Source organism: Myxocyprinus asiaticus, chromosome 8 (genome assembly GCF_019703515.2).
Source record: "Myxocyprinus asiaticus isolate MX2 ecotype Aquarium Trade chromosome 8, UBuf_Myxa_2, whole genome shotgun sequence".
In the NCBI taxonomy this organism is placed as follows: Eukaryota; Metazoa; Chordata; class Actinopteri; order Cypriniformes; family Catostomidae; genus Myxocyprinus; species Myxocyprinus asiaticus.
Window position 1 is genome coordinate 7,159,465 of NC_059351.1, and position 18,379 is coordinate 7,177,843.

The following is an 18,379-nucleotide window of genomic DNA, read 5'->3' on the forward strand; positions in this document are numbered from 1 at the left end:
ATTAAAGGTTAATTTCCCACACCTGTGGCTTTTTAAATTGCAATTAGTGCCTGTGTATAAATAGTCAATGAGTTTGTTAGCTCTCACATGGATGCACTGAGCAGGCTAGATACTGAGCCATGGGGAGCAGAAAAGAACTGTCAAAAGACCTGCGTGACAAGGTAATGGAACTTTATAAAGATGGAAAAGGATATAAAAAGATATCCAAAGCCTTGAAAATGCCAGTCAGTACTGTTCAATCACTTATTAAGAAGTGGAAAATTCAGGGATCTCTTGATTCCAAGCCAAGGTCAGATAGACCAAGAAAGATTTCAGCCACAACTGCCAGAAGAATTGTTCGGGATACATAGAAAAACCCACAGGTAACCTCATGAGAAATACAGGCTGCTCTGGAAAAAGACGGTGTGGTTGTTTCAAGGAGCACAATATGACGATACTTGAACAAAAATGAGCTGCATGGTCGAGTTGCCAGAAAGAAGACTTTACTGTGCCAATGCCACAAAAAAGCCCGGTTACAATATGCCCGACAACACCTTGTCACGCCTCACAGCTTCTGGCACACTGTAATTTGGAGTGACGAGACCAAAATAGAGCTTTATGTTCACAACTATAAGCGCTATGTTTGGAGAGGGGTCAACAAGGCCTATAGTGAAAAGAATACCATCCCCACTGTGAAGCATGGTGGTGGCTCACTGATGTTTTGGGGATGTGTGAGCTCAAAAGACATGGGGAATCTTGTGAAAATTGATGGCAAGATGAATGCAGCATGTTATCAGAAAATACTGGCAGACAATTTGCATTCTTCTGCACGAAAGCTGCGCATGGGATGCTCTTGGACTTTCCAGCACGACAATGAACCTAAGCACAAGGCCAATTTGACCCTCCAGTGGTTACAGCAGAAAAAGGTGAAAGTTCTGGAGTGGCCATCACAGTCTCCTGACCTTAATATCATCGAGCCACTCTGGGGAGATCTCAAATGTGCAGTTCTTGCAAGACGACCAAAAACTTTGCATGACCTGGAGGCATTTTGCCAAGACGAATGGGCAGCTATACCACCTGCAAAAATTTGGGGCCTCATAGACAACTATTATAAAAGACTGCACGCTGTCATTGATGCTAAAGGGGGCAATACACAGTATTAAGAACTAAGTAATATATACACACACACACACACATCTCAAATGTAAGATAAAGGGTGTTTAAACCCTTTCAGGTGGTCAAACTTAGTGGAACATGGTCCATAGTTAATGTGATGAACTATACCTCTGCTTGGACACCTGTGTGACTTCATACATCCACTTAAAATTATCTTGAGACTAGTAGTTTAAAAGTTATTGCAAACATGGCAAAGCGTCTAGAATCATTTGTTTGTGCAACTTGGTTTGATATTTTGTATCTAATTAAATTACATGCACACATTTTTAAGAGTGACTTAAGTGTCCATATAAGAGGTCGATCGATAGTGGATTTTGCCGATACCATAACTAAGGTGGTGGGAAAGGCTGATAACTGAATAATCGGCCGATAGTTTTTAAAATCGATTTTTAGAATGTACAAAAAACTAATAATAAATCATATTTTTCCTTTTATTTTGAAATGAAGAAATATATATATTAAAAAAATAAAAAAATAATAATAATCTATCTGCAACTATTGGCACAGATTTTTGCCAATAACAATAGTTGCAAAAAGCAACTATTGGCACCGATTCATCGGTAAAACCAATATATCGGTCTACCTTTAGTCCATATACTTCATGGGGCCACTTTATGTTTGTGTGTACTCTCACCGTTGGCCAGAATATTGTCCTCTGCACTGGCAGTAGAAGTCTCCTCCCCGTGGGACACAAGTACCTCCATAGAGGCAAGGATTAGAAGCACAGGAACTGATACTGACTTCACAGTGTGTGCCCATAAATGCAGCTGTGCACTTACAGAAATACCCTACAGAACAGCACAAAATAAAGTGTGTTAGCTAGTCCACTTCATTTAACCCTTTTATTGTTTAGACAGGTAAAAAATGACTGTGAATCTGTAAAGACAACAGTGTATGCTCACATATGCACCTACACACAAACCATATGTAAGACATTTTCTATAGAGTTGAGAACAGGTACAGTCTAGCATGGTGCGAGTTAAAACATGTTTGGCAATAATTTTTATGATTAGTTAAGAACTACAGTGAGTCAAAAAAACAAAAACACCATCCATACCTCCATTCGGCAGTGATGAACATGTGCCTCCATTAGTGCAGGGGTTACTGAAACAGCCCTGAACCGGTGGAGACAAGCTGCACCCAGGAGCCGCCTCAACCAGCTCCTCCAGGACTGAGTGAACTCCTCGAACCTGAGACAGCGGCAGCTCCCTCCCGTTCAACACAATTCTCTCCAGACAGCCCCGCAGCCCGTTCACCACCAGTCTCCCTGAGCCGGACGATGGCCGGGTGTGACCCCCAAAGAAGATACTGGAGTCGAGGTTAAGGGTACGCAGAGTGCCCGGAGCTGTGCCTGATGCGGCATGGACCTGATCCAGGACCAGTCTAGCATAGTTGCCATCTACCTCGAGAGAGACTGTGTGCCACTGTCCGTCACTGACCTGGGTACTGTGTACGGACACCACACCTGGGCCACTGCCACAGTCAAACTTGTACTGCAGACGGCCGTTCACAATCTGAAATAAATACACAGGGACAGCGTGACAAAGAAATCAATGTCAATCTGCAATTTTGAGATATGGTAACCATTCACTGTATCTAAATATATGCCCCCCAAAACTATAATTTCCCTTAAACATTGTGACGGAACAACACACCCCTCCTTTGCATCACCATCGCCCCGCCTCTTCCAAGCCCTGTTTTTCAGCCAGATCCACAACTGGAGTCGGCAAGAGAGGAGGGGCACCCAAAGTTAATGGAGCCTCATCACTGCTGCCATTAAAGGTGAAGTGTGTAACTTTTTTGATGTCAAAATACATTCTAATTTCCCAGTTTATTGTTCATTGACAACTATTAGTAAGCCAATCATTGGTTTACCTCACCCAAATGTATAAACACTGAGCTTCCCAGGCACTATCAAAACATTGATGTTTACTTTTTGAGTGGCCCGCTCGGCTCCACCCATCCAGTTCTAGCTCAACCTATAGCGTAAGTTTGGGGCGTGGCTACTTGGTTCAGCCAGGGGAATATGGACAACCATGGCAAATGTGTACAGAGGAAAATAAATTGAGCTTCGCCAAAATTCGAAGACTTGCTATGAGACACAGAGTAAAACCAGAGTGAACATTGGCATCCCATTTACAACGTGGAGGGCACAAACACCACCACCACAAAGTATGAGGTCGCTCTGGCAAACGGAAGCAGCAATAACGAGATCGCTGCGCAAGTTGCTAATACACCACCACCTCCACCCATCAACAACAGCGATCTCACCTAGGGCACAAAAATGGTCAGAAATGGCGTTGTCGTTACACTTACTAAGTTACCAGAAGAACCATCTTACCTACTGTGCTAGATCCTACGCACACCAGCTGCCGTTCAATCTAGCTATGTTATCGGATGAGCCGATTCCTCTGTAACGCTTTCGTTTGTTATAGAGATCTAGTTCATCACGACGTTAAACGTTTATCACCTTTTATTTAGTATGGCCTATTTGTCCATAGGGAATCAGAGAGTGCGAAAGGGCGTAATGAGTCTAAGGGGTGTTGACTAAGGTTGTTTGAAAACATACTTTATTTTTGTAATTCCGTTTGGTGTCACTTCTGTTTGGTTTCACCTTTTTTGTTGTTTATTATAATAAAAAAAACAACTCTTTGAGGCCTGACGCCATACCCACTGTGTCTTTCTCTTGCTCGTCGCGCAACAGCTTTTATACACATTTTGGCCTAAAATCTTGCAGCAGAATATTTAGATTAGAAACAGGCCTGTGATACCCTAAAATGTGCAAAAATAACGCAAAAATGACGCCCCAAATTGCTATCCAAGTAAGCAGTAGTTAAAGAGATGATCATATCACAACAAGACTGAAATACTTCAGGTGTGAGATAGGAGTATTCACCCAGTTAAATAAATTAGATGGATAAAAGATGAAATATAGCTGCAAGCTCCGGGGCAAAGCAGACCAATGGCAGAAAATGTGACTGCCGAAATTCAGCACTTGAATGCTATATTCAAAGCGGTTTAAAATCCATGATCTGAATTACTTATAAATGTAATAGAATTTCATTTCACCTTTGACCAATAGGTGGTATTACGACCAAATTGATATGATTTTGTCAGGCGGTGGTTATATTGGCATAATATAAATTTTCATGTCGATTAACCAAAGCGTTGAAAAGATACAGCCTCAGATTCTTTTTGGCATCCTTGCATAATATTCGTTGTTGCATTATAGGAGAAAGGTTTGGTCAATCAAGAATCTTTTGATAACTTTTTGCAAGCATGGTGTAATGATGATATAGGCCACATTTGGTAAAGGTCTGATGAACGGCCTAGGACTAGTTCGCAAATGTAGACTATGTAATCTCAAATATTTCATGAATGATTTGACTGACACCAATGGTTCTTGAGGCAAAGTTGCTCAAAATTAGGACAGCTATCATAAGATATGAATTACTTGTGTTTTTGTGAAACACTGCACTATACAAAACCATTAACGCACAAATAAAATGTAACGGCATCAACCAGTGACCAATTTATTGTAACATTTTGAAAAAACCTCTCATGCAAAGAGTCAAATATGTCCACCACGTTTCATTCCGATCAGCTTTTGTTAACCTTGTCTAATAGCTGAATTTGCCATGTTGGCGGCCAATGGCAGCCATGTTCCGCAAGCAGCAATACTGGGGTCAAGCCCATCATTGGCAACTTGAGCGAACAAAGAAGCATGATGACAAGTTTCAAGTAAAGATCAGAAGAATGCTGTAGGAGGAGTTGGAAAATATATAATTTCAATGAAATTCAAAATGGTAGACAGGCAATAGGGCAAACATGGGAAATATGGCATCATTGTCATAACCATAACACAAGAAACTGGATGAGACCAGTCTCATGAACTGGGCCAAATTATTCGATTATAGGATAAATTATTCATGATTTTAGGCCACACTATTGAGTAGTTATGAGCAATGAAAGCTATTTTTCATATTTCTTGACCAATAGGTGGCACTGATCCGAAACTGCTCAGCTACCAGAGCATGCGAGCACAGCAGAGAGCACAGTGGAGAGCGCCTTTTTGAAGATTCCACTCCACTCGCTCAGGCCGCTCAGTGCCGCTCGCTCAACCCAGAATGCGCTATGTTATATGCTGGTTTGGGAATCTGCGAAAGGAAGCAATAGGCCTGAGGTCATGAAGCTCAAACATTGTTTTAGTGAAGTTGCAAACCTTATAGCCTAAATAAATGCAAAATATAAATCAAAGTTAAGAACGAGGAAATCGAAATGGAGTGTGGAGAGACCGTGAGAATTAGCAAATATTCCTTTTGGAATCGTACGTGTAACATTGCCAGAGAGCATGAGTGTTACGCGAACATGGTAGTGCAGCAAAAGGTGAGCAAGTAGGCAACACTACTATTCAATAATAAATTAATAGATAAGTTATGTATCTTGTTGTTTTGCAATCATGTCAGTGCAGCTGCCAGCTGGATGCAGGCCCGGTTCTGCAGGGCAGCGAACGTTAGAGCATCCTTAATTGAATATGTAAGCTTAATAATACTGTATACTGGCAAAGCATTTTTCCTTGAATCCCAGCAAACACACAAAAAATCCCTGCATCAAAACCAATAAACATGTATGATCTTGCATATCAGTGTTTCCTAATTTGCAGGTGCAGCATTCTATTATATATTATATATATTTATATTAGGACAAAATCTCACTTTATGCAGGACAAATATTTTTTATTTGTTAATCCACGGTTAAACCCTGCTGTACATATAAAGAGCGCATGCACAAGACATGATCATTTGACGCATATAATGTCCAGATTCACTTTATGCTGCTTTAAAAATATCAAGGAAAAACAAAGGGGGCACATGGTATCTACTAATATAATAATTATATAAAAATCCAAATCCATTGCATATGATTCATACATATAAAATTATAGGGAATATTAATAAAGCAACAACACTGAAAAAGAGAAAAACATTCACTGCTCTTTTCTGGATAACTTAATAAACCCTTTAAAACTGAACACAAAATTAGGATGAGAAATTGCTCATTTTAATTTACAGTCCCAAAGTCTGATAGCATTAAATCAGAAACATATTAAAGTATCAAATCTATAATCATTCCGTGGAGACAACTGAAGAACAATTATGAATTTCACTTTTACCTGCAATATTTTTCCTGGTACCAGTCCATGTTTTCATTATTACCATAAACGACTCGGACAAACTTTAAAGTTTAAAAGATTGTGGATTTCTGGGTCGGTTGTATCCCTCGGGTCCAGTTTAAACTGAAAAGCGCAAATTTGCACGTATGCGAGTTTCCATGCCAACGCGCATACGTTTTATCACTTGTAGAGGCATGTTTGATGACTTGTTTGAAGTAAATAAAGGGAATTCAGAAATGAATTTTTTTAAGGCATTATTTGAAGATGTTCAATGCCATAACAGATAAATATTTTACTGATTACAATTGATAAGGAAGGTCTGGTTGACCCAATTATCCAACAGCAGTTGTAAACCAGTCCAAAATAAACAGCGAGATTTTATATACAAAAACACAATACAATCACATAATTTCAGATGTGTACATTACTAATCATTTGATAATTTAATAAATGTCAGCCTATAGTCTATATTTCACCCAGAGGGGCACCTCAGCCCATGTCGGCAAAGGGGCAGTTGCTCGGGCCACTGTAGCTACCCACCGTGTACATGTTTGGAACCAAGTATACTACAGAGAAATTTAATGTCGGAGCGGGATTTGAGAACGCTTTTTTACCGGTGAGCTTAAGCGCTACTTGAGCGGAGCGTCCGCTTTAGCCGTGAGCGGCTGAGCGGAGTGCACACGCATGGAATGAGTAATTGAGCTCCACTTCGCTTACATGCTCTGTCAGGTACCATCAGGGTATGATAGCTATCACATGCACCAAGTTTCATTTTAATAGGCCAAAGTATAACCAAGATACAGCCTTGTTTGGCATGCTCGCCGTTAAATACGTTGATGATTGGCCAATGGCGGCCATGTTCATATATATATATATATATATATATATATATATATATATATATATATATATATATATATATATATATATATATATATATATATATATATACATATACATACATACATACATACATACATACATACACACACACACACGACTGTCCTCATGGTCAATGATGGCAACTCCCACAAAGACACTGCATGCAAATTTTGAAGTCAATTGGACCAACAGTTCCGTAGTTACAGCCACTTTCATGTTTTTTCCTGTTATAGTCCCAACATGTGGCCAAGCCCCACAACTTTTTCTATGTGTTCTCAGACTGAGCTCTTACATAAGTGTGTAAAATTTGGTGAAAATATCTCATTCCGTTTAAGAGTTATATCCATTTACGTAAAAGCAGAGACAACTTTTAAAATCATCAGCTTGTTTTTGGCCCTTTGAATCGACATTTTGCCATGTTCCTCCCTATATCAAAGAACTTGCTTACAGCTATTCTACTGTTGGTGGTTTCGTTCCAATCGGACGGACGGCCTAGAGGCAATTCACTAAAGTAGTTTCGAAACTAATTTTAAAAAGGCAACAGGTCATAAGGTGAACCATTACAAATGTGGTATCGTTGCGCTCGGCAAGTCCTCAGGAACATAAGACTAGTCTCATGAAAATAGACCAGCGTCATTAAAAGTTATAAGCTTACAAAGTTAGCAAAAAGACCCAAACTTCTTCGACACCTTCAGGGCATGGTGCTAATGTTTCGTAATGATAGCCCAATGCGTTCGTAAAATACAGCTGATGTAAATGGCTGATGCCAAAAATGGCCGACATGGGAAAACTGGGTATCATTCGACCCGGTACATGTCCTCTAAATTTCATAACTTTCCCGCGAATGGTTCTATGGGTTGCCATATAAAACATATACATAATAATAATAATAATAAATATAGCCACAAGCGACTATTGTCGGGGGCCAAGCACATATGGCGAGATAACCAAAACAAACAAATTTGACAGATAAGATCTTGTGGATGCTGTGGACAACTATTTTGGTGTGACATTTCACCTGCTTTGAGCACATTTGCAAAAATAGGATTGTCTTAAGTTACAGTGCCCCAGCATAAAAAAAATGAATGAAACTCGTTATGTTACCTCAGAGTGTTCTCTAGTTTAGTTAAGTTTGAAAATTGCACCCACAAGATACAGGCTAATTAGTCATTATAGGCCACATCCAAAACATATTTGCTTATATCTTTGGAATGATTTGACGCATCATAATTCTTTTGATAAGGTTTTGTCAGGAGGGTCTGTAGATGATATATACCAAGTTTCATGGAAATCTGGCAAATGGCCTTGGACGAGTTCGAAAAAGTAAGTTTTTCGAATAAATCAACATTGTAAAAAAAATTTCTTGCAGAAATGGAAATTCAATCCTATAAGGTTCCAGAGTTATAAGCAAAAATGCAAATGTGCTAATTATAATGCCACCGTGTAGCTGAATGTCACAAAATTTGATATGCAGACCCTGCTTGTGTATAGTAATTTTCATAACCCTCGGCCATTCCCAATACGAGTTAAGGTACTGAAATTTGATTGGCCAATTTTTTAAGAATATGTTAGCATTTGAACCAAAGAAGATGCATATTTAATTTGAACATTGTCGCTCAAACGGCTGCACAGTTTTGACAGTTTTTAGTTGTAGCGCCCCCTAGGGGCTGAACTGTGTGAAACTTTGTTGACACCTTCTAAATGTCCTGTTGACTATGTGTACCGAGTTTGGTTACGTTGGTAGGTTGTGATGAGTAGATATTGATCAATTACTCAAATCGGGTTAAACCGAATGAATTGTATCATTAATATCTTTGGAATGATCTGAAATATCTGGGTGTGCATTTGTGTGCATGAGTAGTGGTGGTGGGGGGCAGGGGGGGAGATTTGGGATCATCCTGCCAAGTTTAGTGTCTCCACGACTTACGGTCTCTGACGCCCATACACTTTATTGCAGAAAAAAATAAATAAGAATAAGAATATAGCTGCAAGCAGCAATTAACAGGGTTCAAGCCTTTAAGGTCCTTTAAGTTCACATGCAACAGGTTAAGTATTAATTAGATAGCCTGAAAGCAACTAAAACAATGTTAAAGTGCCTTAATTTTGAGAAACATCAAGTGAGGTATCACCAGATATTATTTTTTACATCCCTGATTGTTATAGCGCCACCAAGAGGCATAGGTATGCAGTTTTTTTTTCACGTGTCCTCAGAATGACTCCATACATAAGTGTCTAAAATTCTGTGAAAATATCCGTTCAAGAGTTATAACCAAGTAAAAGTGGCCACGCCCACTGCTTGCGTTTTGGTGTAGCTATGCAACGTTGAATAGAAAGTTAAAACTTTTTGATAATTATTAATAATGGGACTCCAGAAAATCTTTCTGCACTGGTTTAGTTCCGATCGGGTGAACAGACTAGGACTAGTTAAAAAGCTGCTAAAAGATGATTTTGTTGTTGGTAGCCATTTTTTCCAAGGTATGCAACTGTCCTCATAGACCTTGATGGCATCTTAGACACAGACACTGCATGCAAAATTTCAAGTCGATCGGCCCAACCGTTCCATTGTTAGATCCATTTTAACGTTTGTTTTTACTATTATAGCGCCACCAAGAGGTGGAGATGCACAGTTGTTTTTGTGTGTCCTTAGAATGACTCCATACATATGTATACCACATTTGGTGACAATATCTGATTCTGTTCAAGAGTTATAACCATTTTAGTAAAAGTGGCTACACCCATTACGAACGTTTTGGCATACTGTTTGATAAATTAAAATTTCTTTTCATTTTGGGACTCCAGAGAATCTTTCTGCAGTGGTTTGGTTCCAATCGGGCAAACGGCCTACGATTAGTTCAAAAAAAGTATTCTTTTAAAATAATCTGAAGTATTTATTGAACGTTTTGTTTCACACCAATTGTACTTCAGGCAAAGTTGTTCAGAATGAGGAGATATACAATATGATATGAATAACGTGTTTCTTTGTGAAACACAGTGGTATATACAATGATTTTCACGCATGTAAAACGCGATAGCACCTCCCGGTGTCCAGTTTTCACATTTTGCATAGACCTCTTGGGCCAAGAGACAAATAGGCCTACGAAGTTTAGTTCCAATCGGCCTTATTTAACCCTGTATAAAAGCTGCAAAAAAGCTGATTGGTCGATGGCAGCACTGTTTTTAAAGATATGCGACTGTTCTTATAGTCCAGCGGTTCCATAGTTAGAGACATTTTTTGTTTTTTAATTATTATAGTGCCACCAAGAGGCAAAGATGTGCATCCTCAGAATGATCCCATACATACGTGTACCAAATTTGGTGATAATATCTCAATCCGTCCAAAAGTTATAACCATTTTAGTAAAGTGGACAAGGCCACTACGAACGTTTTGGCGTACCGTTTGATAATATATACAAATTTTAAAATTCCTTTGATAACTTTTCATACTGGGACTCTGCTGAATCTTTCTGTACTGGTTTGATTCCGATCGGGCAAACGGCCTAGGAAGAGTTTTTTTTTTTTTTTTCAAACAATCCATAATGGCAGGAAAACAAAGGGGCCGAGCCAAAAACGTCCGGATCTTAAAAGTTTTGCCATGACGCAAAGAATCATATGAAAAATTATTTTGTTTCTAGCCCTTACGGTTCAAGAGTTATGGCCCAAAATGAATTTTTTTTTTTTGTTTCATTCACTATAGCGCCACCTATGGGGTGATTCAATACATACAGCGAGCCAATGGGAGTACTACCATCCCTGAAAGTTTCAAGTCTCTAGGCCTTACTGTTTGGTCTGCACGATCAGTTTTAGGGCAGAAAAATAATAATAATATAAATCTAGACAAAAACAATATGGTTTCTAGCCCTTCAGGCTTGAACCCCAAAAAAAGAAGAAAATCAGTACAATTAGCTTTGCTGCTTGGCCCCCTAATAATGCTTTAGGGAGAAGCAGAAAAAGTTACACATTATTAAAATGTGACAGCAGCGAGATGATGCCGCTCGCATTGCACTACCAGACTCCTTTGCTCTCTCTCTGTCAGTTTTGTGGTTTTCCCTCACCAAAGCAGAATGCATGAGAAAGCATTCCCCTCTTTTCTCCCAGCTATGCAATAACTCTATTTCTGATTTCTCTTCATTTTTTGAGGGTTGAAGGGGGTTACAGCATATACACTCACCTCCAGTATGCTGTAGTCTGTGCCTTTGGCATACATAACAGTAGCATGGGTGGATAATGTTCTCAATCTGAGGGACAGCTTCATTTCTTCCTTATTCTCATTCTCCATCAGCCTGTACCGCACATATCCGTTCCCACTGAACGTTAAGGACTGACTCTCTAAAACAGGCCAAAAAAAAAAAGAAAAGTGACATAAGTGACAACATTATCATTTCTTCACTAAACCGTGTATTTATAATGCACATTAACAAAATAAGATTTAGATTTCATGATGGAAAAAACAGTGCTTGCAAAATAGCAAAAGAAGACCAATCACAACTTAAATATGACTGCTAAATGTCTATATGTAAAAGTATGAGGGATTGTAATACAGTGCTTGGCTTGCCAGCCGATAATTTTCTTTAATAGGGAGCATAAGCGAGGCAACTGAAACACTATCAGGAGGAGAAATGCAGCTATAAAAATGAATGGGGAAAATGCAACGCACATCATGGTGACTGTTGGACAGGAGGTCCTGCCTTTCAATTAAAAGAGTCAATCGCTTTATTGGTAACGGCCTGGTATTTTTGCACTCGAACATGCATGCCAATTTGTTGTACCACACTGAAAAATACAATTTAATAGCTTAGAGCAAAAGAAGCTAAATTTATTACACATTTTTGTAAGATCCTGCAGTAATTTGACGTATGTTCTTGGTATGTAAACTGAAGAGGCATTTCCAATATGGCCGTCAAGTGGAATGACATCCTTAGATAAGATTTTAGTTGAACTATGGTGTATGGAAGCATAGAGATGTGCGTTTATACCTCCACACTCCTCCTGCTTTCCTTCCGGACAGATGCAGCTGAACTTTGTGTATGTGGGATCTTCTACACACTCCATTCCATCAGGACAGGGGCTTCCTTCACACAATTTGCTCAAGACAGGACACTGAGCTCCTACAATCACACATAAATACAATCACAAAGGCTTAACACTGCTCTGGACTGGGAGTGTAATATATGTATAAATGTTTGAAACTGAGTTCTTGTTATAAGTCTGCACCTTCACAGAGACACTTGGCTGTGCGCATATGACGTGGCGTAACAAAACTGATCCTCGCCGTGCTGTAGGCTGACACTGCTCCCGTCTCCAAGGAAACCGTCTCTTGGCAATAACTAAGAGGACAGTCCAAACCGGCACAGAGTTTCTTGACAACACGAACAATACGGACACCGGTCATCTCTTCGATTACCCCAACTGAAGCGTTCAACTTTCTGTACACCACTTCCTGAGGCTGGAATGGACTTCCTGACCTCTCCAGCGCTAGAAGGACTTCGAGGTCACCAGAGGCATCAGCAGCAGGTTGTAAGCTGACTAACTGCACATCTCCACGTCTAACACCGGCGATATTCCGCAAGGCCCGCAAAAAGTTGCGCCAATAATCTCCAATGAACTCCTCTGGTGCTATAGCGGCGAAACGGACAGCGATGGAGTTATCCAGCGCTTGTGATAAGGCCTGCCTTACATGAATGTTGACTCGGGCATCTGCGGTAAAGCGGCCATCTGTTACTGTAATGTTAAGGCCATATTGACCAGCGTCCAGATTCCCACGGGCCACGAGTTTCCCATCTGTGGAGGACACGGAGAAGAGGCCAGAGTGTTGGGAGGTGGAGGAACTATCAGGGGCGAGGCTGTAGGTAAGAGTGTCATAAACATCCTGATCCGTGGCATGGATTTTACCCAGAACCCCACCGGAATATTCATCTGTTGCAGTGGTGATAAAGATATCCAGGGGTAGAATGGTAGGAGGATAGATGCTCTCTTCAATCAGACGAATACTCACAAACGATGTAGAGACCAGCGGCGGTCGACCACTGTCTGTCACCTGGGCCAAAAGAGTAAAGGGATTGAGTTTTAAGATTCAGAGTCACAACTTTTAGAAGACCACTTCATTTTTACATTTTAAAATTAACATTTTTATTTGGTTGCAAAGGTATTCTGGGTGGTTGCTTAATACTCCATGTCAAAACAGTCCACCCCCATTTCCCATGATATTCTAGTCCCTTGTTATGACTTGTTTCCTTCCTTAAATTAATATTCCTGGTTTAATACAAGTTCAGCTCAATCGACAGCATTTGTGGCATAATATTGATTACCACAAAAATAAATTGACTTGCCTCTCCTTTTCTTTAAAAAAAAAAGCAAAAATCTGGGTTACAGTGATGCACTTACAACGGAAGTGAATGGGGGCCAATTTTTTTAATGTTAAAATACTCACCGTTTCAAAAGTATAGCCACAAGACGTAAACAATATGCATGTAAACATGATTTTAGTATGACAAAATCACTTAATAATCTTTTCTGTGTAAAGTTAGAGCCAATTTTACAACTTTGTTGCCATGACGATGTAATGTCAACAAACCCTAAAACCCTAAAATGTAAAAATTACAATTTAAACAACTTTACAGCTCAAATAATACATGAGCTTTAACAGAAGAATTAATGTAAGTGCTTTTATAAAATGATAAGCTTCACATTTCTGCCTTTAAACCCTCCAAAAATTGGCCACATTCGCTTTCATTGTAAGTGCCTCACTGTAACCTTGTTTTTTTAAATACATTTTTGTGGTAATCAATATTATGCCACAAACGCTGTCGATTGAGCTTAACTTGTATTAACCCTGAATATTCTTTTAATTAAATTCTATGGGAGTTTTTTGCCTGTCCAACAGGTGACTGTAAAGCCCAAAGTATACTTCAGTCAGACGCGGACACTTCAGGACGCATGGCCCAAATTTTGTCATCAGCAGAGTGTTCGAGCACTGAACGCACACAGCCCGATTTTTCTTGCATACATCTGGAATTATTTGCACTAATTACTGGGTCCACAAGGTAGCAACACTCACAGATGAGCTGTTGCTTTCACAAAAAGGTGCTAGAAGATGTAATCGCCAGTAAATAACAGGAGACGAAGCTGGAAATAACAGTGGATGTGCACGTCAAGAGCACGGGTGTGATGAGGTCAGGAGATAACTGTATTTGCATAACTCGAGTCTGAAGAAATATAAAGATATGTTAATGGGATAAATGCCTGAAGAGAAATAATCCAGTTTCTCACAGCAGTCATAGCGTGCATGCACCAACCACCTGTGTATGCGCGCACAGTCAAATGGAATTTACTTTGAAAGGTTTGCGTTAGACTGTACATAGACACTGAGCGTTCGTGTCAAAACCGAAGTATACTTTGGGCTTAAGTCCAACCGCTTAGAAAAGCAAAAGCTCACCTCATTTCAACAAGTTGTTTTCTTTTAATTATAATTCATTTATGTAGCATTAATTGTGTGGGATGAGTTACACACCAAAGTTTAATACTTTAGGTTAGTGGTTTGTTGAAATCCCTAAATGCAAATTTGAGGAAGTAGCATAGCAATAGTGATGCTTGTCTTAGCAAGGCACTAAACAAAATAACTCATTTTACCAACCACTTATGATTCATCTCATACGTTAGAGTACAGAAAAGGATTAATCATTGATTGCTAAAGCAATAGATTTTCTGTCTTCTGTCAACACATTGTGCAAAATCAGCATAATAAGCCGTTTCAAGTATTTATTAAGGGCAGAACGGCTTCTAACAAAACTAAGAGAGCTTGACAATTAGGTGCCTGTCATAGTCAGTAGAGGGAGCACTTGAGCTTTGATTGTCTCATGAACATTTAACAGTTTAACATCTAAGTTCACACAAAACACACCAAAGCTACATTTATTTGCTTAGTCCATAAGTCAATGTATACATTTGCCAATTAAATTCAAAATGGAAACAGAAGACACATTCCAACATGTTGGCTAAAATATAATTAAAAGAGGTGTCCACATTCCTTTAGCCATGTAGTGTGTGTTCTACAAGAGGAAATGACTGCTGTAACTAGTTTCTTACAGGAACACTGCCTGTAGCTTCTCATGTCTGCTACTTCATCATCCCATATTTCCAGTGTCTGGCCTGCGTGAGGAACACTGAACACTGCTTCACCTGAGCTCTACTGCTCATACAGTATATCCCTTCAGACTTCTACTGAAAACTGAACATGACCCCTGCGGCTTCAGTGAGAGCTGGAGAATCAGAGACAGTGATTGAGGTCTGATTCAACCACTACTTCTGACTCACCTGAACCTGTAGGAGGTAGACCTCTTTGGCCTGACGGCTCAGCGTTGCTGCGGAGACCAGCGCGCCCTGAGGAGTGATTTGGAAGGCATCACCCTCGTTCCCGCTGACAATGGAGAACATGAATGGAGGTCCATTGTGGGAGGCGTCACGGTCAGACACGGTCAGATGGAGAATGCTGGTACCAACTGGCTGGTTCTCCTATAAAACACACACAGAAAATATTAAGTGTTTTACGATTCAGACCCACAAACACATTTTTCCATCTTAAGGGCAAATCTGACATAGTACACTTTCACAAAATTCACAAAATTCGTAATTTGTTACCAGAAATGTCTAAAAGCAATGCTTAAAAGATAATATCACTATTCACTATTCTTACCATTCACGATTTATTCAGTAAATGTGAAAATCGAATTGAGAGTTGCGACAGTCAAAACACTCATAAATATGCAGTGGAATAACCTTGGCATTTTAAAACTGTTGATGAAACACACCCTTGGTCATTATGGAAACAATCACTCGCATCATGGCAGCGACTTTTGATCTGGCAAGCACCGTTCACAGTTTCTTTTACTTTTAATTAACGTAATTAACTACTTTTATGATAATTTTGGGTGCTTTTTTAAACATTAAAGCAAGTCACTATCAACAGAAGGGATATATATTTAAAAAAAATTATAAAATAATTTACATTTTTGGGTGAACAACTCCTTTAAAATCATTTTTCTAGGTTGTGTCAGCTGAAAAGTTGTTTCAGAGGCGAAAAACGCTACTAATGAAAACAAGCTTGTTTTCCTTTTGCACTCATGAATCGTACAAAATAAGATGCGGAACATGTATTAATAGAGTAAATAGTTTCAGTTTTAATTTCATGTTGTTTTTAAGAATTTTTCCACAAACAAGCACCTGCAGAGATTATTCAAAGTGACATCACTGTATCTTCTACTTTAATGACTCATACCTGTATAATGATGCTGTAGTTAGCCTGAGAGAAGAGAGGTGGGTTATCATTTATGTCTGAGACGTCTATGTTGACTGTGGCACTGCTGGATCGAGCCGGGCTTCCGTTATCAGAGGCCGACACAGTCAGTGTGTAACCTGAGGTCTAAAAAACACACACAAAACAATGCCAAACAAATAAAAAATGTGGCAAACTGTCAGCCATCATTTGGTTGCAGCAAATTCTGTGCACCTGGTACACCTGAGTGTATTGTACCTTCTCTCTGTCAAGCTGGCGGGCCACCTTGACCTCTCCTCTGACGGGGTCGATGGTGAAAGGACTGCCTTGATTGCCATCAATGATGGAGAAGCGTACCTGATTATAGGATGGGCCATCTGCATCGTCAGCCATAACCTTCACACACACAAACACACACACACCTGGTTAAGATAAAGATTGCTATAGACTCAGACATGCAATATACACCACTCCTTTTGTCATTCTTGCTTCTCGAGTCAGTGGCTATTGGCTAAGATCCTCAAGGGAAATCAGAAGGCACACAAGTGAAACAGAGCCGGTATCAAAGCCTCACTCTCACGTAGACAATTTATATTCAGAATGGTAAGACATGAGCATCTGTAATAAGTGACCAGAGAGAAAGAGGTGAGAGAGAGAGAGAGAGAGGGGAGAAGAGGGACTACAGATAAGAGAGTGGCATGAGTCACCAAACTCCAGTTTGACATTGGCCTGTGTTTGTTTAGTGTGTGTGCTCTGTTCTGAGCTTAAGGTGCTCTGTGTTGACTTTAAGACATGATCTAACACAGAGGCCTGTCAGGGTCCCCTCACTTTTTGACCAATGAATTTCAATAGCATCAATAGCATCTGAAACCACTATGACTTGCAAGCAAGTTTTACTTTACACAAGAGCAATGAAATATTTAAGAGCGGAGCACAAATAAAAAAATAAATATTTACTATAAAAAAAAAAAATAGACTTTTCCATGATTTCAAGGTTGTTTCAAGGCCATAATTTAAAAATTCCCTGACATTTCCATGTTTTTCATGACTGTGGGAACCCTTCTCATATCGGCTACTGTAAATTCAGAAGCACTTGAATAAGAGAAGCTGGCAGAAGCAAGGAATATAGAAGACAGCATCACATAAGACGGTGACTCACGGTGAGCACAGTCTTTCCCAGCTCTGCATCTTCACTGATCACAGCTGAGTAGATGTCTTGGTTGAAGATAGGGCTGTTGTCGTTTACATCAGTCAGGTTGATGTTTACTGTGGCCATGTCGCTGAGAGACGGCGTGCCTCCGTCTGTAGCCTCCACCGTAAGGTAAAACTCATGAGCCGTTTCATAATCCAAAGGTTCGATCACAAAGATGCCACCTGGGAAAGGGAGATTTAGATATTCAAAAGCTCTCCAAATACTGCTACTTACTCTAAAACAAAACAAAAAACAACTTCTAGTGTCTTACTATTACAAAATAGTACAAAATACACAGACATAACAGACTAGATTTTGTTTTCCATTCACTTCCGTTCACATGGGTACACGAAATTGTTTTGTTTTTTTGCAGCGTACCAAAGTTATATTGTGAACTCTGCGAAATAATTTACTAAAAACACATTTGAACAACAGAGAATCTAAATGTTACAGATTGATAAAAAAAAAAATCAAGCATGGAGGAAATTTTATTATCACTAGTTGAATTCAAACTTTTTTCTAAAAAAAAAAAAAAAAAAAATTAAAAGCTGAAATTTTAATTTAGAAGCTGCAATGTTCGCAGTGCCATGGCAAACTGAAGTATTATTTATCATTTATAATGCATTATTTATTAAAACAGAAGCCCTGAGGCATCAGATCATGGCTACGCCTACATTAATCCGGACACATTTGAAAACGGCGTTTTTGT

At 39.5% G+C, this 18,379-nt stretch overlaps 1 protein-coding gene across 2 annotated transcripts in view; it reads right to left on the reverse strand.

The window, feature by feature from the left end:
• LOC127444526 (protocadherin Fat 1-like) overlaps nucleotides 1-18,379 on the reverse strand; it is a 142,242-nt gene that overhangs the window by 11,501 nt on the left and 112,362 nt on the right. For both annotated transcript variants that reach the window (XM_051703928.1, XM_051703929.1), the window contains 9 exons: nucleotides 17,638-17,852; nucleotides 16,737-16,874; nucleotides 16,482-16,625; nucleotides 15,521-15,718; nucleotides 12,422-13,244; nucleotides 12,184-12,315; nucleotides 11,379-11,536; nucleotides 2,213-2,669; nucleotides 1,790-1,943 (listed from right to left, as the gene is read on the reverse strand). In XM_051703928.1, coding sequence (XP_051559888.1) covers nucleotides 1,790-1,943; nucleotides 2,213-2,669; nucleotides 11,379-11,536; nucleotides 12,184-12,315; nucleotides 12,422-13,244; nucleotides 15,521-15,718; nucleotides 16,482-16,625; nucleotides 16,737-16,874; nucleotides 17,638-17,852 — 2,419 coding nt within the window. The remainder of the gene's footprint in view (nucleotides 1-1,789; nucleotides 1,944-2,212; nucleotides 2,670-11,378; nucleotides 11,537-12,183; nucleotides 12,316-12,421; nucleotides 13,245-15,520; nucleotides 15,719-16,481; nucleotides 16,626-16,736; nucleotides 16,875-17,637; nucleotides 17,853-18,379) is intronic.